General features: G+C 36.8%; 1 protein-coding gene across 7 annotated transcripts in view; it reads right to left on the reverse strand.

Annotated features, from left to right (window-relative positions):
• DENND4A (DENN domain containing 4A) overlaps positions 1-25,555 on the reverse strand; it is a 146,384-nt gene that overhangs the window by 95,997 nt on the left and 24,832 nt on the right. For 6 of the 7 annotated variants that reach the window (XR_008618573.1, XM_028494973.2, XM_024128848.3 and 3 more), the window contains exons 2-4: positions 17,824-17,902; positions 10,698-11,030; positions 5,078-5,327 (exon numbers count right to left, since the gene is read on the reverse strand). Coding sequence is in view for 6 of the 7 variants with exons in the window: in XM_028494973.2 (XP_028350774.1) it covers positions 5,078-5,327; positions 10,698-11,008 (561 nt within the window). In the remaining variant the exon portion in view is untranslated. The remainder of the gene's footprint in view (positions 1-5,077; positions 5,328-10,697; positions 11,031-17,823; positions 17,903-25,555) is intronic. The other variant, XM_024128847.3, reaches the window with a different exon arrangement.

Consider the following 25,555-nt stretch of genomic DNA (forward strand, 5'->3'; position numbering starts at 1 on the left):
GATATACAATGGAGAAAAGACAGTCTCTTCAATAAGTGGTGCTGGGAAAACTGGACAGCTACATGTAAAAGAATGAAATTAGAACACTCCCTAACACCATACACAAAAATAAACTCAAAATGGATTAGAGACCTAAATGTAAGACCGGACACTATAAAACTCTTAGAGGAAAACATAGGAAGAACACTCTTTGACATAAATCACAGCAAGATCTTTTTTGGCCCACCTCCTAGAGTAATAGAAATAAAAACAAAAATAAACAAATGGGACCTAATGAAACTTAAAAGCTTTTGCACTGCAAAGGAAACCAAAAAGAAGATGAAAAGACAACCCTTAGAATGGCAACAACAAATGCTGGAGAGGGTGTGGAGAAAAGGGAACCCTCCTGCACTGTTGGTGGTAATGTAAACTGATACAGCCACTGTGGAGAACAGTATGGAGGTTCCCTAAAAAACTAAAAATAGAATTACCATATGGTCCAGCAATCCCACTACTGGGCACATACCCAGAGAAAACCATAATTCAAAAAGACACCAATGTTCACTGCAGCACTATTTACAATAGCCAGGTCGTGGAAGCATCCTAAATGCCCATCAACAGACGAATGGATAAAGAAGATGCGGTACATATTTACAATGGAATATTACTCAGCCATAAAAAGGAACGAAATTGGGTCATTTGTTGAGACGTGGATGGATCTAGAGACTGTCATACAGAGTGAAGTAAGTCAGAAAGAGAAAAACAAATATCGTATGTTAACGCATGTATGTGGAACCTAGAAAAATGGTACAGATGAACCAGTTTGCAGGCCAGAAGTTGAGACACAGATGTAGAGAACAAACGTATGGACACCAAGGGGGGAAAGCCGTCGGGGGATGGGGATGGTGGGGATGGTAGTGTGCTGAACTGGGCTATTGGGATTTACATGTATACACTGATGTGTATAAAATTGACGACTAATAGGAGCTTGATGTATAAAAAAATAAAAAAGTTTAAAAATTTTTAAAAAAAGAGTAAGAAAATAAACATTTAAGAGGTTTTTATTCCTATAATGTTTCTTAAGAGAACTGAGAGGAGCTTAAACACTGGGCAAAAATAAAATAAAACAACTCTTCCTTGATGTATGTCAATTATATCTCAATAAAACTGAAAAAAAAGAAAAAAGAAAAGCTCATCCTCAATCGTTAAATGCACATAAAAGGGACTGAATAAGCAGAGTTAACTAAGGAGTAATTAATAACAGCTAACGTTTACACAGCACTTACTATGTACCAGGCACTATCCTAAGTTCTTTACAGATATGAAACATTTAATCTACACAAAAAGCCTATGCAATAAAATACTACTTTATCCTTGTCTCATGCATGAGGAAACTGAGGCACAAAGAGTCAAAGAACTTGTCCAAGACATGCATCTGGAATGCAAATCCAGCAGGTTAGCTGGAGTCCATTCTGTTCACACTATGTTACACTGCCTCTTTATTCTTTCAGCAGAGAATTAATGCTCTCTGACAACACTGGGACCAATACTTCAGAGTAAGGAAAAATAGGAACTCGTGTCTGGTTTTGGTTTCAGTGCAACAAGTCTACCTTGAACACTTTGATTCATTAATAAGACCTAGAAATGGTTCTAATGACATTGTCAATTTACTTTGAATCCAAAACCAACAAATCTACAAAATAAAGGAAAATTCACCAATGGGAAAAGGGCAATTATCTGTGAGCCTGAACAGTCTTGCTAAAACACCAAACCAAATCTTGAAACAAGGTTAAGCTGGACATCAGATTATGGAAGAGTTCAAAAACCCTTCTTGCCATCACTATCAGTAGCACATGAGGCCTGTAAAACTTATTTGCTACCATGGTCTTCTTCCTCCACCATAATCTCTCCACTGTCACATGTAATCATCAAATCAAAATGCAAGGATAGCATGAAAGAATAGGGCATTTTGTATATGAATGGCTGTTGACAAGTAGGGGTCACATAGCTGCAAAAAGCTCTTTTAGGATACAACTGAGATACCGTCAACATCCATTTTTCGAATTACCTATTTAAACATTTTAAACAAATCCTGCTACTACCTTAAAATTGCAGATTTTTCTAAAAGAAAATTTGGAATTGAAAGATATTTATAGATAATAAGCTAACACATATATAGTGTTTTCTTATATGTACTGGAACATGATTCTAAATTCATTTAACCATCACAATAACTTATAAGGTAGATGCTACTATCACTCTCATTTTACAATTGTGAAACTGAGGCACAGAGAAGTTATGTTACTTGCTCAAGGTCACAAAGCCAACAAGTGTCAGAGATAGGATTCATATCCAGACACTCTGGCTCCAGAGTCTGTGCTCTGAACCATTTGGCTATACTGATCTTAACCACTACACAATACAGATCTATTTTACTATCTTATTGAGGGGGTTAAAAACATTTTCAGACTCCTAAAATTTGTGTTGTATCCAGTCACATATCAATACACTCCATTTCTTTTTCTTGTAGCTTTACCTAAAGCTTCAGTATTTCTCTTCTTGCTAGCTTAAAAGAAGAGAGCTCAATAAATGTAAACTATTTTAGGAAGGATGTAGGTCTAACTATGGTCATAACAGCTTTGCTTGTAATATAAAAAACTTAGAATCTAAATGTCTTACAATAGAAGATGGAATAAATTGTGGCACATCCACTTAATGTAGTAATATTTAGCCATTCAAAGCTGTTATATATGAAAAGATGTTAAACCTCCACAATAATCAAAGAAATGCAAATTAAAATTAGAATGATTTCTTCTTATTAGTCAATAATTTAAAAGGGATTGATAACAACCAGAGTTGGTGAGGTACAGGACCTGGGAAAGGGCATTCTTATACAGTATGGTTGCTGGGAGTATAAACTGTCACAACTTTTTCAGAGCAATCTGTCAACACTTCTCAAAATGTACACCATACCCATCGATTCTAGTTACAATTATTTATTCTTCCAGAAAGACTCCAATAAATATACAAAGAAAAAGGCACAAAATTGATCAAAGCAGCATTATTAGTAATGGGAAAAACTGGAAATAACTTGTATTCATCATTCTTCATTTGTATTTTCTGGAATACTATACAATCGTTGAAAGAAATAAGTAGAGAGTTATATTAACTGATAAAGATGGATAGTTAAAAAAAAAGCTTATATCAGAATATATTGAAATTTCCAACTTTTGAAAAATAAAGGATGAATTTATCCATATTACATATACTCCACATATGTGCACACAAAAGGGTCTGGAAGGATACAAGCCAAATTGTTAATTGTTAATCCTGGCAAAGGATCACAAAAGATGGAAGCAGGAACAAGAACTTTCACTCTTTACTTCCTAGATCTATTATTTGCTCCCCTCCCCCTCTCAATTTTTTTTTTTTAGTACATATTTCTTTTTAAAATTTAAAACAGCAATTAAAAAAAAAGATAATTACAATTACAGATCATGCATGGCCTTAAGGCTACTGGAAGGACTCTGGCTTTTACTAAGAGTGAGATGGGAAGCCATTAAGGGTTGTAAACCAAAGAGAGATAATGATCTAATTTGTTTTAAAAGCATCCCTCTTGCTGCTATGCGAAGAATAGGTTGTAGGAAGAAGAAGTAGAAGCAGTGATCAGCTAAACCAGGGGTCTGGCAAACTACCCCTGCGTTTGACGCAAGGCCTGTTTTTGTATAACTGAGCTAAGACTGGTAAAAAGGTGGTTTTTAAAGCAAAGGATGAATTTGCGACAGAGCCTGTATATGACCTGCAAAAGCTAACTTATCATTTAGCCCTTTATTCAAAAGTTTGCCTAACTCCTGAATTAGGAGACCACTGCAATAATCCAGTTAAGAGATGATTGATTATGGCTTGGATTAGGGCTGCAGCACGTGGAGAAGCTGAGAAGTGTTCAAATTCAAAATATGTTTTGAAATGAAAGTCAACAGAATTTACAGAAGAACTGAATAAGAGGTAGAAGATAAAGGTTAAGGATTACTCCAAGGATTTTTAGTCTGAGTAACTAGAAGAGTGGAATTTCCTTTTACTAGAGGAGGAAAATTATGGGGATAAGTCGATTTGGAGAGGGACACTAGGAGTTCAGTTTTGGACATGTTAAATTTGAGATAACCTATTTGATAAGATATCCAAGAAGAGATAATGAATTAGAAAGATCCAGGGGGGACACAGAAATTTAGAAGTCATCCACACATAGCATGTATTTAAATGATTAGATTTTCAACGAAGTGAGTTTAGATTTAAAGATAAATGGTGTGAGGACTGAACCCTGGGGCACTCTGTTGTGTAGCAGTTAGGGAATTGGGAAGAAATTAGCAAAGGCAGAAAGGGAATATAACTGGTGAGGTAGGAGGAAAAAAGCCAGACAGCACAGAGGATAGAGACTGCATCTTCTCTTCCTGCCACTGTTTCAGGAAGGGAGAAGTGATCATCTATGTCTAAATGTACTAAAAAATTAAGATGAAGAGTTGATCACTGGATTCAACAAGTGCAATCTTGGTGGAATGATGGAGACAAAAGCCTAACTGGAAAGAGTCAAAGTGAGGAAGGAGACAGAATACAGTCAACTCTTGAGACGTTTTATTATAAAGAACAATCAAATGGGGGAACAGATGGAGTGGGATATAAAGATCAAGAAGCTTTGTAAAGATGGGAGGTATTGTAACATGCTTTTGCATGCTGGAGGAAATAACCCACTAGAGAATGAAAAACTGATGATTCAAAAAAAAGTAGGGAGGATTGCTGAATCCATGTCTCAGATAGGTGAGTATACAGGAGCTAGTGCACAAGTGGAGGGGTTACCCTTGGCGAGTGCATCACTTTTGCAGTAAGGGGGAAAAATTATTTAATTACAAAAAAAAAGAAAGCTTTTTGCACAGCTCTTTTTGAAAGTACAACTAAATTACTTTCCTAAAAATAAAATATCTGACATCTTTAAAAAATCTATTTTTTAATTCAGTAATTGTGCTATGCTGTTTTCCAAAGATTTATTTTAAATTATGCTCTTTTCATCCGTGGCTAATTTTATCAGCGCAAAAGAGTCACTTACCATACTGTTATTGAGATTCTTGTCAACTTTGCAGAACGTGTGTGGTGGACTTTCTCCTTTACTGGGTATAATAATACATATGTCTGTAACAGCCAACGTATTCTGAGTCATGTTTTCAGAGGCTCTTCGGTAAGTGATATAAATTCTTTGTGATGAGGTACTGCCGCTAATATTTGCAGGGCGTCCGTAAGGAGTACTCTGGATAACTTCACACCCCTGTTTCAATCTTTCTTTCCAGTCATATAAAACCCTAAAAAATAAATAAAATAAATTAGTACATAATTACAAAGCACCTGCAAATATGAAAGGTAATATTGTCAGGAATCATAAACTGATCCTTAAATGTAGCAGATATTCCAATTGTACTGCAAGTTGGAATGCACCGTCCCATATAAAATTAAAGAATAACTGGGAACTTCTCTGGTGGCACAGTGGTTAAGACTCCGTGCCCCCAATTCAGGGGGCCCGGGTTCAATCCCTGGTCAGGAAACTAGATCCCACATGCATGCCACAACTACAGAGCCAGCGAGCCGCAACTAAAGGAGGCCTCAAGCTGCAACTGAGGAGCCCAAGTGCTGCAACTAAGGAGCCTGCCTGCCACAACTAAGACCCAGTGCAACCAAATAAATGAATATTTTGAAAAATAAAAATAAATTAAATTAAAAATTAAAGAGTAACTGTTTTCCCCACCAAAAATTAATAATGTAAGGAAAATTCATATTAACCTCTGTTTATTGACATAAACCACAGAACAGCAATTTTGTGCAAAGGTACTTATTTTAGCATTCCATTTAATAGATAGATAGATAGACAGATGGACAGATAGGTGTATGTATGTACGTATGTCTCTAAAACCAAGCATCATCTTTAGAAAAAGCAACCTTGTATTTTGACCAAAGTTTAAATTTTACAAAAGGCTCCTTGCCATACAGTAGAGTACTTGCTTGCACACTTTTACCTCCAATACTTCCTTCAGCTTTAAGAGACAGTTTTAAGTCTTTCAAAAGAGTAAATGACCTTAAGTCTATCTTTCATCAAAAGTACAAGTGAGGGCTTCCCTGGTGGCGCAGTGGTTGAGAGTCTGCCTGCCGATGCAGGGGACACGGGGTCATGCCCCGGTCCGGGAAGATCCCACATGCCGCGGAGCAGCTAGGCCCGTGAGCCACGGCCGGCATCCGGGAAGATCCCATATGCCGCGGAGCAGCTAGGCCCGTGAGCCACGGCCGGCATCCGGGAAGATCCCACATGCCGCGGAGCAGCTAGGCCCGTGAGCCACGGCCGCTGAGCTTGCGCGTCCGGAGCCTGTGCTCCGCAACGGGAGAGGCCACAGCAGTGAGAGGCCCGCGTACCGCAAAAAAAAAAAAAAAAAAGTACAAGTGAAAGTTTCCCCCTTCTCCTTTATGGTAAAATCGTAAGTTTTTAATAAAGTACAGGCCAGGCACCCATTCCTTAAGTTTTCTAAATACTATTACTTAAAGTACTCGGGAAAACAAAGAAAACATCATGCTTGAATAATATTAGTTTATTCCCTCACAGAATTCACTAATTTGTACTTTAATGCTAAGTCTTTGGCATTAGCAAAAAAAAAAAAAAAAAAAAAAAATTAAAGCCCTATTATATTAAATGTTTCTTCATTTGCTATACAAATGATTATAGAAGGTAATGTCCCCAACATAAATCAGGATTCCCTTTTATAAAATCCCATTATACAAATAAAATTTAGTGCCAAAAATTGGTCAAATTATTTCTTTCTAATATAATTTTTAATTTCCCTTTTGTCTCAGCTGTCAGCAAACTTAAAAAATTTTCTTCTTTAAACATACTATTTTGAAAATTTAGAGTGAAATTTGATGCTTAATCATAGCAGCTATGTATATCCCAATATTAGCCTAATTGCTTACTCCTCCTCCTCTTGATCTTGCTTTTCTGTCTTGTTTTTTCTTAATCCTAAAAAATGGCACTGTCAAACTATTAAATATAGAATGGATAAACAACAAGGTCCTACTGTATAGCACAGGGAACTATATTCAATATTGAGGTAAACCATAATGGAAAAGAATATAAAAAATGTATATATATGTATAACTAATCACCTTGCTGTAAAGTAGAAATTAACACATTATAAATCAACTATACTTCAATTTAAAAAAATAAATAAGTAAAAAAAATTTTAAAGACATTATAGCAGAGAAGTTAGACATATCTGAATTCAAACTCCTACCACCTGGTACCAGCTGTATTATCTTAGGCAGTTACTTAACTTCTCTGAGCCTTATACTATTCAACTATAAAATTTAAAAATCTAACTCATAGGATCTTGGCAGAATTAGATGAGAGTACAAGTAGGGTCTCCAAAATAATGTCTGGCACACAGATGTTCAACTGAAAACAAGAAAAGAAAAATACGACACACAGAACAACAAACCACTATTTACTACCTCAAATTCTTAAAAGATATGGAATATAAGTACATTTGATACATAAGCTACTTATTTTCTTTAATCAGGTATTGTGCTGTTGTATACATTACTTGTATCACTATTTCTGATTTTTATATTGTTGGGTAACTTTTCTTATCTATTTAAACTATAAGTTTAGTTTAAAGGCAATAATGATGTTATATCTTCCACAATGACAAATATATGAGAATAGCCATAAGAGTGGTTAATTTATTCATTCCAGCTCAAGTCCTTTCCTGTTGGAGAATCCTTCCTATGCCTGGAAAATTCCTCATCTCTAATTTAGGCAGCTCCAACACCCTAACAAGAATCTGCAACATTCCCTTCCTTTTATCTGCAAACTAGAATTCTGACAGTGATCAGTGATCATAGGAGCAACTTAACATAATCTTTTAAAAATAAGATCTAATACCTGGCTTATTTCCCAAATATGTAAATGTCATATGAAGCAATATTATACCTGTTCTGAAACCCACTTAAAATTACTGTAATTAATTCATGAATTAACACAATAAAGACTGAGTTTAATATAACTTTTATCAAACATTAGGTAATAGAATTTTAAAAGTAGAAGAATGTTCAGGAGCTCTTCCAATTCATCCTATCTCCCCTTAGGCATGAGTAAACATGGCTATTCACTTTCAGACTTAATATATTGGGAGATGGAACTTTTATAGCCCTTCTACTGATGTTAGTAGGGACATTGCTATCTTCCTTATTTTTAACCAGAATATTTTAAGTTAAGCCTATCCCCTTTTGCAACAGAGCCATGGAAACAAGAAAGTTAATCTTCATTCCCTATAAACCTTCATCTATCGTGAAGACATTATTAGAGCTACTCCTAGCCTTCCTTTGGCCTTTTTCTTTCAGTTTTTCAAGGAGAATCTTCTACATAAATAAATACATATATATATATATTTTACATTTATATATTCCTCTTTTACATATATATTCCTCTTTTTTTAAAAAAAACCCAATCGTTGCAGAAATTGACAAGGTGATCCTAAAATTCATAGGAAAATTCAAGGGACCCAGAATAAACAAAACAATTTTGAAAAAGAACAAACTTGGAAGACTCACACTTCCTAATGTAAAAACTTACTACAAAGCCACAGTAACCAAAACTGTGTAGTACTGGATAGGAGAGACATACAGACAAATGGAATAGAATTGAGAGTCCGGAAATAAACCCATACATTTATCACCAATTTTTGAAAATGGGGAAAGAATATTCTCATCAACAGATGGTGCTGGAAGTGGATATCCACATGCCAAAGAATAAGGTTGGACTCTTTCCTCAACATATACAAAAATTAACTCAAAATGGAGCAAAGACCTAAATGTAAAGGCTGAAACTATAAAACTCTTAGACAAAAACTTAAATGTAAATCTTCGTAACTCTGGATTAGTTAAAGCCTTCTTAGATACAACACCAAAACACAAGCAACAAAAGAAAAAAATACATAAATCAGATTTCATCAAAATAAAAACTTTTCAGCTCCAAAGGATACCATAGAGAAAGTGAAAAGACAACCCACAGAATAAGAAAAAAATATTTGTAAACCATTTATATGATAAGGAACTTACAAGCAGGATATATAAAGAACTCCCAAAGCTGAACAATAAAAAGACAACCCAATTTAAAAATGGGTAAAGGAGTCTGAATAGACATTTCTCCAAAGATCTATAGATGGCTAATAAGCACATGAAAAGATGCTCAACATCATTAGCCATCAGGTGAATGCAAATCAAGACTACAGTTAGATACCATCTCATACCCACTAGGAGAGCTATAATCAAAATGATAATATAAAATGTTGGCTAGGACTGGCAGAAATTGGAACCTTCATACACTGCTGATGGGAATGCAGAGTGGTACGGCTACTTTGGAAGACAGACTGGCAGTTCCTCAAAAGGTTAAACACAGAATTACCATATGACCCACCAATTCCACTCCTAAGTACATATACAAGAGAAATGAAAACATATGTCTATACAAAAACTTGTACATTAACATTTTCAGTAGCATTACTCACAAGAGCCAAAAAGTAGAAACAACTCACATGTCCATCATCTGATGAATGGATAAATAAATTGTGGTAGACCCATAAGATGGAGTATCATTCAGCCATATAAAGGAATAAAGTACAGACACATACTACAACATGGATAAACTTTGAAAACATTATGCTAAGTGAAAGAAGCCAGCCACAAGGTAACCATATACAGTATGATTCTACTGATATAAAATGTCCAGAATTAAGCACATCCACAGAGACAGAAAGTAGACTGGTGATTGTCTACAGCTGAGGGGGTTAGGGAGAATTAGACCGAAACTATAATGAATACAGGATTGTTTATTTTGGGGGCATGATAAAATGTTATAAAATTTGTTGTTGTGATGGTTTCACAACTCTATAAATATACTAAAAACAACTGAATTGTACAATTTAAATGGGTGAGTTGGATGGTATGAATTATAACTCAGTAAAGCTATTATATAAAAAGGGAGCCCCAAGTTCAACACAATATCCTAAATAAGGCACTAATTTACCCAAGATCCTTGCTTGATGCATACAGACTTAAGCACCAACTATAATGATCATTATAACTGATCCTTAAAAGCCACCTTTTTCTCATACTTTAAAAATAATAAAAAATTTTATAAGCAGGATAATACATTAATTTCTGATACTTTCCTATACATGTTTTTCAAATTATCTCCCCTATCTTTTTTTTTTTAAGATTTTTTTGATGTGGACTATTTTTAAAGTCTTTATTGAATTTGTTACAATATTGCTTCTGTTTTATATTTTGGTTTTTTGGCTGCGAGGCATGTGGGATCTTAGCTCCCTGACCAGGAATCGAACCCGCACCCCCTGCATTAGAAGGCGAAGTCTTAACCACTGGACCGCCAGGGAAGTCCATCCCCTATCTTTAATAGAAAGAAACTCAGACAAAAATGCTAGAACCTGTAGAATGAAGAGACACTGAAAAGATATGAGGAACACAGGAAGAGAATACAGGATTCGGGATATAAACGTGTCTATTTTTCTAAAGCTGCCATGTAACTATAATAAACAAATTGAACAGTTAACTTCACAATCTATAAGGTGTATTATTTGGATCAATAACAGTAATTCTTTTTAAAAATTACTTACCCCAGATCTGTAAGTGGAGGCTTGTCTCTTCCTCTTCTATAGCAAAGGAAAATCTGCGGCCCCACAAGACTTCCATTATTGAGATCAGCTGACAGTCCAGTTGGGGTAACATCAATACACGTGTAATCCCATGGTACTTCCTCCCCAAGAGATTTAATAATAACTGAAACATCTGTGATAGGTTCTTTTGGTTTAGCTACTTTATGACAAGCATCATTGAAGTGAATTTCTTCTTCAAGAGGCTTTGAAACATCAGTTAATCCTGCTACAACAAAGTAGTCAGCGACACGAGGCCCCTTATCTTCAATCATCTTCCATTACAGAAGGTTACATCTGAAAGAAAAGTAAAAGATAATATTCTCCTGTAATAAGTCAAATAAATATTCTCCTATAATAAGTCAAATAAATATAAGTGGTTTGTGTACAAATAAGAACAAAAAACTAAAAAAAGTGCACTACCTCCCTGATTAAACATGCTAGTATTACACATTTCACTTTCATATGTTAAAAGTATGCTTTTTAAAAAAAACAGGACTATATTTAGCATTATTTTTTGATTATAAAATTAATGCATAAATTTCCATTTTTGTCAATATGGAAGCCTAGATTACCTAAGCAGACAACAAAAAAACACACATTCTTTTAAATGCATAGACTAACTTGTAAAAATGTAAGGCGAAATTCCCAGGGCCCCAAAACAGTGAGGAAACCAAAATGCCAGAATGCAGTGTATAAGCTCATACTGGGTGGGAGAATTTGGCTGATCTCCTCAGTAATCAAGGGGTATGTTTTTTAAAAGGTATTACAGGGACAGGAGACAATGCTTTGGGACCACATAAAATAGGGGATTAGAACTGAGACATCTGTATAAAACCAAGAGCCTCAAAGAACTACATCTGGAGTTAAGGAGTGGATTTTAAATCCATCCACTGGTACAGGGAAATAATAAAGTTTGCCTCAATCTGAGCCCTACTTTGGGGGGAGTAAGAAGTCTCTTCTGAGAATGTATAACAATAGGCCTACTCACACTTGGATCTGAGATTTGATCTTAAGCCATCTGCATGGTCCCAGGATGCTCAAAACTGAGATATTAATGATAACTGTGTTCCCAGGCTAGTGATAGCCCTGGGGAAGCAAATGCAAAAAAGTTCTAGAGGGTACCCTCAACACAGATTTTCCACAGATAAAGCCCTGTTGAAGATGACCTCTTATTCTAAAATTATAAAACACACAAAGAAAAATCCACCTTGAATGAGTTTCAGAAGATACAAAAAACAGAAGAACTTCAAATAGTAAAAGTAGGGCAGCGATTATAACGGTAATGCATGCTTATAACAAATACAAAGAAAAAATACACCAAGTGGAATTCATCATGTATTTGCAAACACTTTAATAGCAAAATCTCCTTCAGTTGTCTAGTATCACTTAAACCTTATTTGTTTCTTGAACTAGAAGACATTCTCACCCCCAGCCCCCGCCACAGTACTGTCATTACTTATATAAGAATTATAGGAAAAAAAGTTTTACCTAAAACAGAAATTTCCAAACATGTGTCTCATGTTAGACTTAGTTCCAAAAAATTCAAAGAAAGGATTTTATGGGCAAATATTGTACTGTATATTTATAATATATATATAAAAAATTAAAGCCTTGGAAATCTTTTGATAAAGGTACCTGATTAACTTCCCTTAATCCAGGATTTCCCCAGTCTATTTGAACAACAAACCCTATTTTCCCACTTAAAAACTAGAAAAAACCCTCAGAACATGCTTTAGAAAATGCTATTTAAAGTAAACAGCCTTCTTTTGTAGACTATAAAATACCTGGAGGCAAAGAAATTCTTATGTAATATACTTGTTTATAATATAATTATCACCACTTTCATCATAATCCCAAAATTCATTTAATTTTCTATATGGTTAATGTCATGAGTTTTCAGAATTCATGCCACATTTTTTGGAATTTGTATACATTGCTTAAATAAACTCTATAAATATTCTCACTCTTTGCTTAGAAAACACACCTAAAAAAGGATCGAATGTTCCTTCTTGTTTTATTTAGGTATATATGGCTCCTATGTAGCAATTCCCTTACGCATAAGATTTCTGCACAAAACGAACGGCTTAAACTTTTCAGAAACCCTTACTGTCCCAGACTGACAGTAAAGGAAAGTAATAACCTGTTCTCCTGGAAAACTGTTAAAAACTGATAGTCACTCTCAGTTGATGGTCTATTACAGGTGTTCTACAAAAAAACAGCTGACCACCTATCCATTTTTTTAAAGTAGGAAAACAAAGCACTGTTGTATTTAACTTATTTTCTTCATTAAATAGTGTTTGAAAATAACTCTTTAATGGCTGCACAGTATTTTAACGGACATAACATTATTGACCTACTTCCTTATTGTTGATCATTTATTACACCTACCTATTTTGCTAATAGTTTTTAAATGCTAAGATGAATAACCCTGAACATAAACCTCTGGTTACAACTCTTATTTTTTTCAGGATAAATTTACTGAAGTAGAATTATTGGGTCAAAGCAAAACATACACTTACAGCTTCTATAAGTGTTTATTTGCTCTTATGTGTGCATAAGTTTTAAATTATAAGCTCTTGATAGACACGAGTCTTAAAAATTACCTTAGTAGAGCACTTTCCTTTCATCATAATGAAGAGATTTAAATATTCTCCTTTTTCCTAGACTCTAACTTCGTATTATTTAACCTAAAGCATATAGTTACTATTACATACAATAAAGTTTTATGTCTTGCTATGCAGAAAGAAGGGAAAGAGAATGGAAATAGTACTATGATGAAAACATATATATGTTTAATAGGTTCTTTTGAAAGCTACTACCTTAGCCATTGGAAATAAACAGCTATTATATGAATAAGCAGATATTTGGGGAAAAAAACTGTATGAAAATTGTTTTGGTTACATCTTCCTGGTTTACAAATTTTTATCATTTGATCTGATTTGCAGTTGAATACAGTAAATAACTACTAAAAGGGAACAAGTTAAAGTTCTTCATCAATACATATAAGAGCAATCAATTTTAAAGTGGTGATAAAATATTCTTACTTTTATTGACAGAAGAGTAAATTATATATTACTCCAGTTCCCTTGCCTTGTTGTTGTTATTGTTGTTTTCCATTTATTCATTTGGGTGTGGAGAGTGGTAAAGAAGGTAGGCAAAAATATCTGAAGGCACTCACTGGTGACAAAGCATATAATGTCAAGAGCACAGCTGGCAACATCCCAGGTGACTTCTAGATCTAAATGCTCTTTAATTCTCTCAGAAAGAGTCTATAATACTGAAAATGCACCTCTACTTTTTATTTTAAATCAACTGTTTTTAAAGTAAGTTTGAGGTTTAGAAGCTAGGGGGAAGACATTGTTACAAATTACAAGGCAGAGAAAAGACTGAAAATCTTTAGCACAGAAATAAATAATGAATAGTATTTCCTAACAATTTCAAGAAACAAACAGACTTCCATTGGAGTGTAAAATTTACAATCCTCATCGAAAATACTAAACATATATTAAGACAAAATGCCTTATGTTGGTAAGAGCCAACAAAAATTACTTGGAAAGAGCATTTGAGGAAAGCATTCGTAGTCATGTACAAAACTTGGACTTTTAGTGTAGTACATCAGAGCAAAAACCCTTAACAATTAGGAGGTAAATTTCTTTTCTTTTCTTTTTTTTAGAAGGTAAATTTCCTTAAATTCATTTTGGAAATGGGGGGGGCCACACAAAACAAATATTTGATCCAACAGTTCTCGAAATAATCACGGTAGTATGAAACTCTGAAACAACTTTACTAAAGTTCAAGTAATAATACTACATCATTAATCAGTTATTGTTTTTTTAATTCCTCTTTGTTCAACATGATACAGATAACTTAAGGAGTTAGCTCATAAGATGTTTACAGACATCTTCTTAAAATTTCAGATACCTACTTGGCTAGTATTTCATTTCAAATTACATCTATTTTCTTTGAGATTAGAAAACAAGAAGGATGTGCTCTCTATTCCTAAAAGGTTCAGGGGAGCGAAATTGAGAAATCATTACGAGAAAGCCTATTCAGCAACTAAGGGAGACTGACCTGTTTTTCTCCCTTTCTATCTCTGCCCAATCAATTCAGATTCTTTTCTATTTCTTCTATTACTCCATTAGGTCAAGTAGTAAAGCATTTGCTACCTAGGCTAACTCTAAGGACAAGAAAAGGCAAGAGTGGAAATCAGGGATAACATTTTAAGGATATATGAAAAACGAATCTGAACATAAATTTTGCAAAATTATATACTATTACTGAAATGGTAAAAGGAGCAAAGTCTTTCAGATAGGGCCTAGTATAGTCATAAACTCAAGATTATACATGAAAACGGTTGATAACACAATGGACCAGTTCAACTCCCCCTCACTCTAGTTCACTTCAATAAATAAGCTAGAAGAAATTTTCTTTCTTCTTTTAAAAAAATGTAATTCCACAGTTAAAAACCTAACCTAGCTCATATTTTCTTCCAACCAAGGTAATCTATCTACTATCTACTGTCCTTCAAACACAGTTTTGCTCTTTCCCTTTGATGATACACTATTACCTTTTTCTAGTCAATATATGTTCATCTTATTTTTCAAAACAATTTAAATGTATGTGGATTTTCATTTAAACTTTATGAATCGTACAGAACAGTAGAAAGAAAAAGAAATTCTATAATCCCATTCACAATAATAAATCTGGTTTATATTTAACAGTCTCCTAGTCTTCTTCTTCTATATGCAGTTACAATATAGAATATAAATATTTTTATTTTATTTAAAAAGCATTAGTCTAAACTGTTATAATCTTCATAATCATACTAAATGACTGCATAATATTCCATCAAATAGAAATATACACTATAATCAGTACCCCATTTTTTCTCCCAGCTAGTACCCAAAGTATGGGAGGTAGGTGCTTAAAAAAAATTTAAGTGAATAAATAGTTCACTTTATAACCTTCCTCAAGTATATTATACTAAATGTAATGTCTTTTTTCTATAATTCAGAATCAATTTTCTGAACCCCAATTACCTTAAATATTATAGTTTTTGAATGTAGGGTAAATACAGATAAACTAGATGATTTGAGTCTAACTAACCATCAGGGCCTTGGGTGAAATTAGAAATTTACTGAATAGGTAATTGATTCATTCATTCAATGAATTTTTCATAAATACTTTTTAAGATGTGACACTATTCTAAGAGCCAGTGATGATACTGATGAAAGCTAGCCTCTGCCTTCAAAGAGTTTCTTGTTTAGTTTTATTTTTCCACATCTCTTTCTATTCCTTTATTCCACCTCTAGCCATCTTTTCTCCTACCACCCTTCCAGATCCCAATTGCCTGCCTTCACCCTGCGCAAAGTTTTTCTTTTTAAAAAAAATAAATTTATTCATATTTTATTTATTTACTTTTGGCTGCATTGGGTCTTCGTTGCTGCATGCGGGCTTTCTCTAGTTGCAGAGAGTGGGGGGCTACTCTTCGTTGCAGTGTGTGGCTTCTTATTGAGATGGTTTCTCTTGTTGCAGAGCACGGGCTCTAGGCGCATGGGCTTCAGCAGTTGTGGCATGTGGGCTCAGTAGTTGTGGCTCGTGGGTTCTAGAGGGCAGGCTCACTAGCGGCGCATGGACTTAGTTGCTCCGCAGCATGTGGGATCTTCCCAGACCAGGGCTCGAACCCGTGTCCCCTGCATTGACAGGAGGATTCTTAACCACTGTGACACCAGGGAAGCCCCCAAAGTTTTTCTACCAGTTTCTCCTGAAAGCCCCATGCATAGAAGTGACTCCTACTTTGTTGTTCCTTTCCCCATCTCCTTGAAAATTGGCACTCCTTCAGCATCAGTATTCTACGGAGATTTTGAAAGGAAAGAAATCTTATTTGTATATCATATTTAACAGTAGGTTTGCTTTCTTTTAAAAAAGGTTTAACCCACCCAAGCCAACTTAACTTTTTTTTTCTTTTTGCATATTGTATCTACTACAATATGCTCCTTGCTTTTTTTCACTTGAATTGTGAACTGTTTTGTTTTTTTTTAAGGTTTATTTATTTATTATTTATTTATTTTTTGGCTGCATCGGGTCTCAGTTGCAACAGCGGGATCTTCACTGAGGCGTGCAGGATCTTTCGTTGTGGCATGCAGGCTCTTCATTGCAGCATGCGGGCTTCTCTCTAGTTGTGGCGTGTGGGTTTTCTCTTCTCTAGTTGTGGCACGCAGACTCCAGGGTGCAGGGGCTCTGCAGTTGTGGCGCGTGGGTTCCAGAGTGTGTGGGTTCTGTAGTTTGCGGCATGCGGGCTCTCTAGTTCAGGCACGTAAGCTCAGTAGTTGTGGCGCGTGGACTTAGTTGCCCCGCAGCATGTGGGATCTTAGTTCGCTGACCAGGGATCGAACCCGCATCCCCTGCGTTGGAAGGTGGATTCTTTACCACTGGACCACCAGGGAAATCCCCTAACATCACTTTTTAAAAGTAAGTTTTTAGTAACCCAAATTGATGGACTATGTGGGGCAAATTTCTTAAGCAAGTGGGCACTTACTTGCCTTCTAGCCTACTCTGGAACCACTTCCCCTCTCAATATCTATTCCCGAGCAAAAGCCAACAACAAAAAAATCAAAACACAGCTGAGTAATTTGAAGGTTCCTTTTTGAAAGATTAACAATTTATATTAAAAAATATTAAGATAGGAATAATAGACCTTTAAAGGGGAAGAGATCTTTTCATTAGTGATAGTCTTATCCTTTATTTTATAGCCAAAGAAACTGAAGCACAGAAGATGGCTTACTTAAGGAGACCCAGCTAGTTAGTGGTAGACCCTGGGCAAGAACTCAAGTCCCTTAAAACAGTATTCTTTTTATCTGGAGATGCTGTTTCTAATAAATGGTGTTCAGTTAATATTGACCCAGGGCACACTTAAAACATCTCCTTTCAGTAAGTTATTTTGTGTCACTTGTTACTCATAATCATTACTTGGTGAATATATGCCAAATTCTTATTAAGAGATCTGGTAAACTAACATTTCACTGTATTTGTACAGAAAACAGCTAATAAAAACAAATCGAAATAAAAAAAAAAAAAAACTACTTACACATTACTGAAAGTCTCTCTCTGAAAATGATGCCAGATCTCAATTTGTGAATTCTGCAAGCCTTGGAGTTTGAGAAATACTGTATTAAAAAGAATAAAAATTAAGCTTAAATTAATTCCAATCAAATATTTCCCCCTAAGATGCCTGTGGATACTTAAAAGTCCTGTTAACAATGATAATTTTCAAACAAAATGGTTGCATATATTGTTTTCATATGGTTAAAGTGTCAACAAGTAATTTTCATATACCAGCTCCTCCAGAAAACACGTTTCAGCCCAGAATAGATACATACTTTAAAAAAAAAAAAGCAAATAAGGAGGACAAAGAGAGAAAACAAAAAAAATAAGGGTACAAAAGACTAAATATGTACAGGAACAAGGAGAAAGAAAAACATGCCTATTTCTTAGGCATTATGTATAGTATCTCATTCCTAGAAGAAAAATATAAGCACGAGCACAAAAGGAAGAAACCATAGCTTTATCCAATGCTGAGTATCTACTAATAACGGGGAAATAGCAACAACAGCAGACACCAGATTTACCTAACTTGGTTGGTCCTTGGTGTGTGTCTGGGAAGTAGGAGAGGAGTGGGGAAAGGGCCAAAATCATTTGAGTCAAGATTTGATTAAAGTGTCTTAGAATGGAATGGAGGGTGAAAAGAATGAATGAGAAGTAACATAGTATAATCTTGTTACATTTCAGATTGCTAAAAATGGTTAAAATATATATATATGTTTTAAAAACTAGGATACCACTCCACCTCAGATTCACTGAGTATTTTCAGTCAGTATATATGGAGTGGTACATATATTTTTCAAATATTTCTAAAATCTTATTGCTGACAGGCAGCAAAGAAACAATGTAAATATTGACCTGCTGAAACATTTTTAAAATTCACCATCAGATTATCACAAAAATGTTCTAGCTAAAATACTCTATGTATGTAAAAACACTTGCAAATTTTGAAAACTACAGCTCCTATTTTATTGATAAAATATCAGGCTTGTTTTGATGCAATTATGAATTGTGAATGTAGTATATAACCAATTCCAAATAAATTTTCTGCTACATTGAGTTTCTTAATATAGTACAAACATTTTGTTTTTGACCATGACTCTATGCTCCACTAAACTTAATATCTGTTTGTTACTCAATAAACAAAGCAATGGGACTTCCCTGGTGGCGCAGTGGTTAAGAATCTGCCTGCCAACACAGGAGTCACAGGTTCGAGCCCTGGTCCGGGAAGATCCCACATGCCACAGAGCAACTAAGCCCGTGCACCACAACTGCTGAGCCTACACTCTAGAGCCTGCGAGCCACAACTACTGACCCCGCGAGCCACAAATACTGAAGCCTGCGTGCCTAGAGCCCGTGCTCCACAACAAGAGAAGTCACCGCAATGAGAAGCCCGAGCACTGCAATAAAGAGTAGCTCCTGCTTGCCACAACTAGAGAAAGCCCACGCGCAGCAACGAAGACCCAACGCAGCCAAAAATAAATAAATAAAATAAATAAATTTATTTTTTAAAAAAAGCATTTTGTTCAATGTTGAAAGTTTTAGACTTAGCAGCATTCACAATATGAAATGTTTCCTCTTTGACAGTATGAACTTCCAAAACCTTTACTTTGATTCCATGAATTGTATGAAAAATTGACCCATTATTAGAATTAACTGATTTCTCAGTACACAGAAGATGAGACTGATATAAAACTGGCATCACTTAAGTGTTTACAATGTTCTTCTGTTAATGGAGACAACATATCACAGCTACTGCTTCATTTTCCATACATGCATAAGAAAACTTGCAATAAAAAATGCGTAGGGCTTCCCTGGTGGCGCAGTGGTTGAGAGTCCGCCTGCCGATGCAGGGGACACGGGTTCACAGGTTCGTGCCCCGGTCCGGGAAGATCCCACATGCCGCGGAGCGGCTGGGCCCGTGAGCCATGGCCGCTGAGCCTGCGCATCCGGAGCCTGTGCTCCGCAACGGGAGAGGCCACAACAGTGAGAGGCCCGCGTACCGCAAAAAAAAAAAAAAAAAAAAAATGCGTAAAATCTATTTAGCAGAGCATCCTTTGATGTAAATGGAAAGTCATGCTCCTCAAAGTGATAGTCAATGTGCTTCCTGCAGCTATATATGTTAAATTATCTTTCAGCACAGACCCCTTTAAATTGCTATTATTTTTAATTGAACTTTTTATTTTGAAATAATTGTAGATTCACATTCAGTTGAAAAAATAATAGAGATCTGGCATACTTTTTACCCAGTTTCTCCCAATTGTAACATCTTGCAAAATTATAGTACAATCACAGTAGGGATATTGACATTGATACAATTCCCCTATCTTATTCTGTTTTCCCCAATTTTACTTGTACTCATTTGTGTATGTGTGTTTGTGTGTGTGTGTGTACTTAGTTCTATACAATTTTATTACGTGTCGCTTCATGTACTTATCACCAAAGTCAGGATACAGAACAGTTCCATCACAAGGATCCTTAGTGTTGACCTTTTATTTTTTATTTAATTATTTATTTAAAATATTTATTTATTTGGCTGTGCTGGGTCTTAGTTGTGGCATGCGGGATCTTTGTTGCCGCATGCAGGATCTTCATTGCGGCATGCAGGATCTTTTTTAGTTGTGGCACGCAGGATCTAGTTCCCTGACCAGGAATCAAACCGGGGCCCCCTGTATTGGGAGTGCAGTCTTAACCACTGGACCACCAGGAAGTCCCAGTGTTGACCTTTTATAAGTACTCCCACTTCCCTCCTGTCCTCCCCCGACTGTCCCTAATCCCTGTGGAGTGGTACATTTTTACCAGAGAGCACACAGGGCCAATCAAAGGAAAAGACAACATCTCTAAAAGCAATACCCCCTTACAACATAGCTACAGAAACAAACCAGAGAAAAAAGCATATACGTGTGGAAAGACTTGTTGGTCACATTTACTCAGCCATCTGGAACATTACATTTGAATATGATTATACAAACATAAATGCACAGACATACGTATGCATGCAAGATAGGGACAGAGAGTGATCATCTACTAAATCACAATAAAAATCAATCCCCTTGGTTCTGAGATAAATTTTCCTATCATGAATAAATTCCAGACTGGAATCAAGAGGACAACATAAAATAATGCTACAGCACAACTACAGCGGGGATTCCTAGATGTATAAGAAAATAAAAATGAGTCTTTTACTGTGTTCAGAGGTAAACCTGCCCCTCCCCCAGAAATTAGGGTTGAACTAAGGTAGCAGGGACTTCCCCAGTGGTCCAGTGGTTAAGACTCTGAGCTTCCAATACAGAGGGAGCAGGCTTGATCCCTGGGAACTAAGAGCCCACATGCTGTGAGGCGTGGCCACTGGGGGCGGGGGCGGGGGGGGGGGAGTGGTGGTGGTGGTGGGGGGGAAACCTGTAAAACTGATGTTTTAAAAAATAACGAAAATAAAATAGCTGGTATTCCCTTGAGAATATGGATCTGGTGTAGGAAAAACAGGAACAGACTGGAAATAACTGAAGGTTAATATGCAGATACCTCTTGTCTCTCCAGACAGACTATAAACAATTCAAAGGCAGGAACCCTGTCTTTTATTTCTTTTGATTCCTCACATAAATTATAGGAGTTATAAATACATGGTAGGTGCATAAATATTTATTAAATGAATGAGATCACAGTAGGAAAAACATGTGAAAGTTAAGACACCACAGAATCATAGGATTGTAGAGCTAGGCCTAAGGCTCCTTGGAGATTTCGTTTCAATCCTTTTTATTTATTTATTTATTTATTTTTATTTTTTATTTTTTATTTTTTTGTGGTATGCGGGCCTCCCTCTGCTGTGGCCTCTCCCGTTGCGGAGCACAGGCTCCGGACGCGCAGGCTCAGCGGCCATGGCTCACGGGCCCAGCCGCTCCGCGGCATGTGGGATCCTCCCAGACGGGGGCGCGAACCCGGTTCCCCTGCATTGGCAGGCGGACGCGCAACCACCGCGCCACCAGGGAAGCCCCCAATCCTTTTTATAAATGAAGAAATTGAGGCATAAACATTAAACAGCTTGCCTAAGACCAAATACATCAATTTATGACTCAACTCTCATGGCTTTTAATTTGGAGTTCTTCTATACCATAATTCAATTCAAGAATGAAAGAGAAGTGGGCTTCCCTGGTGGCGCAGTGGTTGAGAGTCCGCCTGCCGATGCAGGGGACACGGGTTCGTGCCCCGGTCTGGGAAGATCCCACATGCCGCGGAGCGGCTAGGGAAGATCCCACGTGCCGCGGAGCGGCTGGGCCCGTGAGCCATGGCCGCTGAGCCTGCGCATCCGGAGCCTGTGCTCCGCAACGGGAGAGGCCACAACAGTGAGAGGCCCGCGTACCGCAAAAAAAAAAAAAAAAAAAAAATGCGTAAAATCTATTTAGCAGAGCATCCTTTGATGTAAATGGAAAGTCATGCTCCTCAAAGTGATAGTCAATGTGCTTCCTGCAGCTATATATGTTAAATTATCTTTCAGCACAGACCCCTTTAAATTGCTATTATTTTTAATTGAACTTTTTATTTTGAAATAATTGTAGATTCACATTCAGTTGAAAAAATAATAGAGATCTGGCATACTTTTTACCCAGTTTCTCCCAATTGTAACATCTTGCAAAATTATAGTACAATCACAGTAGGGATATTGACATTGATACAATTCCCCTATCTTATTCTGTTTTCCCCAATTTTACTTGTACTCATTTGTGTATGTGTGTTTGTGTGTGTGTGTGTACTTAGTTCTATACAATTTTATTACGTGTCGCTTCATGTACTTATCACCAAAGTCAGGATACAGAACAGTTCCATCACAAGGATCCTTAGTGTTGACCTTTTATTTTTTATTTAATTATTTATTTAAAATATTTATTTATTTGGCTGTGCTGGGTCTTAGTTGTGGCATGCGGGATCTTTGTTGCCGCATGCAGGATCTTCATTGCGGCATGCAGGATCTTTTTTAGTTGTGGCACGCAGGATCTAGTTCCCTGACCAGGAATCAAACCGGGGCCCCCTGTATTGGGAGTGCAGTCTTAACCACTGGACCACCAGGAAGTCCCAGTGTTGACCTTTTATAAGTACTCCCACTTCCCTCCTGTCCTCCCCCGACTGTCCCTAATCCCTGTGGAGTGGTACATTTTTACCAGAGAGCACACAGGGCCAATCAAAGGAAAAGACAACATCTCTAAAAGCAATACCCCCTTACAACATAGCTACAGAAACAAACCAGAGAAAAAAGCATATACGTGTGGAAAGACTTGTTGGTCACATTTACTCAGCCATCTGGAACATTACATTTGAATATGATTATACAAACATAAATGCACAGACATACGTATGCATGCAAGATAGGGACAGAGAGTGATCATCTACTAAATCACAATAAAAATCAATCCCCTTGGTTCTGAGATAAATTTTCCTATCATGAATAAATTCCAGACTGGAATCAAGAGGACAACATAAAATAATGCTACAGCACAACTACAGCGGGGATTCCTAGATGTATAAGAAAATAAAAATGAGTCTTTTACTGTGTTCAGAGGTAAACCTGCCCCTCCCCCAGAAATTAGGGTTGAACTAAGGTAGCAGGGACTTCCCCAGTGGTCCAGTGGTTAAGACTCTGAGCTTCCAATACAGAGGGAGCAGGCTTGATCCCTGGGAACTAAGAGCCCACATGCTGTGAGGCGTGGCCACTGGGGGCGGGGGCGGGGGGGGGGGAGTGGTGGTGGTGGTGGGGGGGAAACCTGTAAAACTGATGTTTTAAAAAATAACGAAAATAAAATAGCTGGTATTCCCTTGAGAATATGGATCTGGTGTAGGAAAAACAGGAACAGACTGGAAATAACTGAAGGTTAATATGCAGATACCTCTTGTCTCTCCAGACAGACTATAAACAATTCAAAGGCAGGAACCCTGTCTTTTATTTCTTTTGATTCCTCACATAAATTATAGGAGTTATAAATACATGGTAGGTGCATAAATATTTATTAAATGAATGAGATCACAGTAGGAAAAACATGTGAAAGTTAAGACACCACAGAATCATAGGATTGTAGAGCTAGGCCTAAGGCTCCTTGGAGATTTCGTTTCAATCCTTTTTATTTATTTATTTATTTATTTTTATTTTTTATTTTTTATTTTTTTGTGGTATGCGGGCCTCCCTCTGCTGTGGCCTCTCCCGTTGCGAGGCTTAGTAGTTGTGGCACACGGGCTTAGTTGCTCCGCAGCACGTAGGATCTTCCTAAACCAGGGCTCGAACCTGTGTCCCCTGCATTGGCAGGCAGATTCTTAACCACTGCACCACCAGGGAAGCCCTGGAGAATTTTTAATGCTATTTTCAGTCTTTTTAAATAAAGAAACTAATTCCCTATAAACAACTACCAGTCTCATACTGAAAATCTGTTCATATTCAATACTCAATATATATGAAATGCAAATATACGATGCTTACCAGTCTAGAGTGAGAGGGAAGTCTGGTTTTAAATTTTGTCTCTTGCACCATCTTTTTTTTTTTTTTTTTTCTTTTTTTTTTGCGGTACGTGGGCCTCCTACTGTTGTGGCCTCTCCCATTGTGGAGCACAGGCTCCGGACGCGCAGGCTCAGCGGCCGTGGCTCACGGGCCCAGCTGCTCCGCAGCATGTGGGATCTTCCCGGACCGGGGCACGAACCCGTGTCCCCTGCATCGGCAGGCGGACTCTCAACCACTGCGCCACCAGGGAAGCCCTTTTTTTTTCTTTTTTTACTTAATCTCCCATATGAACACCACTCCCACATCGCAAAGTTCTTGCCTACTCTTTGAATTATCATAAACATTTTTTTAATGTGTTGATAAGAGTTAACTTTTTTTTTAGTATTTATGAGAGGCCCGCGTACCGCAAAAAAAAAAAAAAAAAAAAAAAGAATGAAAGAGAAGAAAGTAAGTCCTTGGGGAGCCCTGTGTGTTAATTTGTGAATGCGGGCTTTGATGGACAAAAAAAGTTAATAGGTAAGTGGAGAAGTTAAACTGGCTGAAGAGAGTGGGGCAATTGGCAGGTAAGAAAAAGAATGAATGACTAAAAATCAGAGAAAAGAGTAAAACAGAAAATGAAAGAAGTTGAACAGAGAGACATGGCAAGAAAAGTAATAAAAAATAGATGAGTAAAAAAAATAGTGCAGAAATGGGATAGAGAAAAGTGAGAAATGGTTAGAGAGGTATGGGGAAATTGTATCTGGAGAATTTTTTTTTTAATTAATTAATTTATTTATTTTAGGCTGCATTAGGTCTTCATTGCTGCACGAGGGTTTTCTCTAGTTGTGGCAAGCCGGGGCTACTCTTCATTGCGGTGCGCGGGCTTCTCGTTGCAGTGGCTTCTCTTGTTGTGGAGCACGGGCTCTAGGCACACAGACTTCAGCAGTTGCGGCTTGCGGGCTCAGTAGTTGTGGCTCACAGGCTCTAGAGTGCAGGCTTAGTAGTTGTGGCACACGGGCTTAGTTGCTCCGCAGCACGTAGGATCTTCCTAAACCAGGGCTCGAACCTGTGTCCCCTGCATTGGCAGGCAGATTCTTAACCACTGCACCACCAGGGAAGCCCTGGAGAATTTTTAATGCTATTTTCAGTCTTTTTAAATAAAGAAACTAATTCCCTATAAACAACTACCAGTCTCATACTGAAAATCTGTTCATATTCAATACTCAATATATATGAAATGCAAATATACGATGCTTACCAG

This window comes from Physeter macrocephalus, chromosome 11 (genome assembly GCF_002837175.3).
Source record: "Physeter macrocephalus isolate SW-GA chromosome 11, ASM283717v5, whole genome shotgun sequence".
In the NCBI taxonomy this organism is placed as follows: domain Eukaryota; kingdom Metazoa; phylum Chordata; class Mammalia; order Artiodactyla; family Physeteridae; genus Physeter; species Physeter macrocephalus.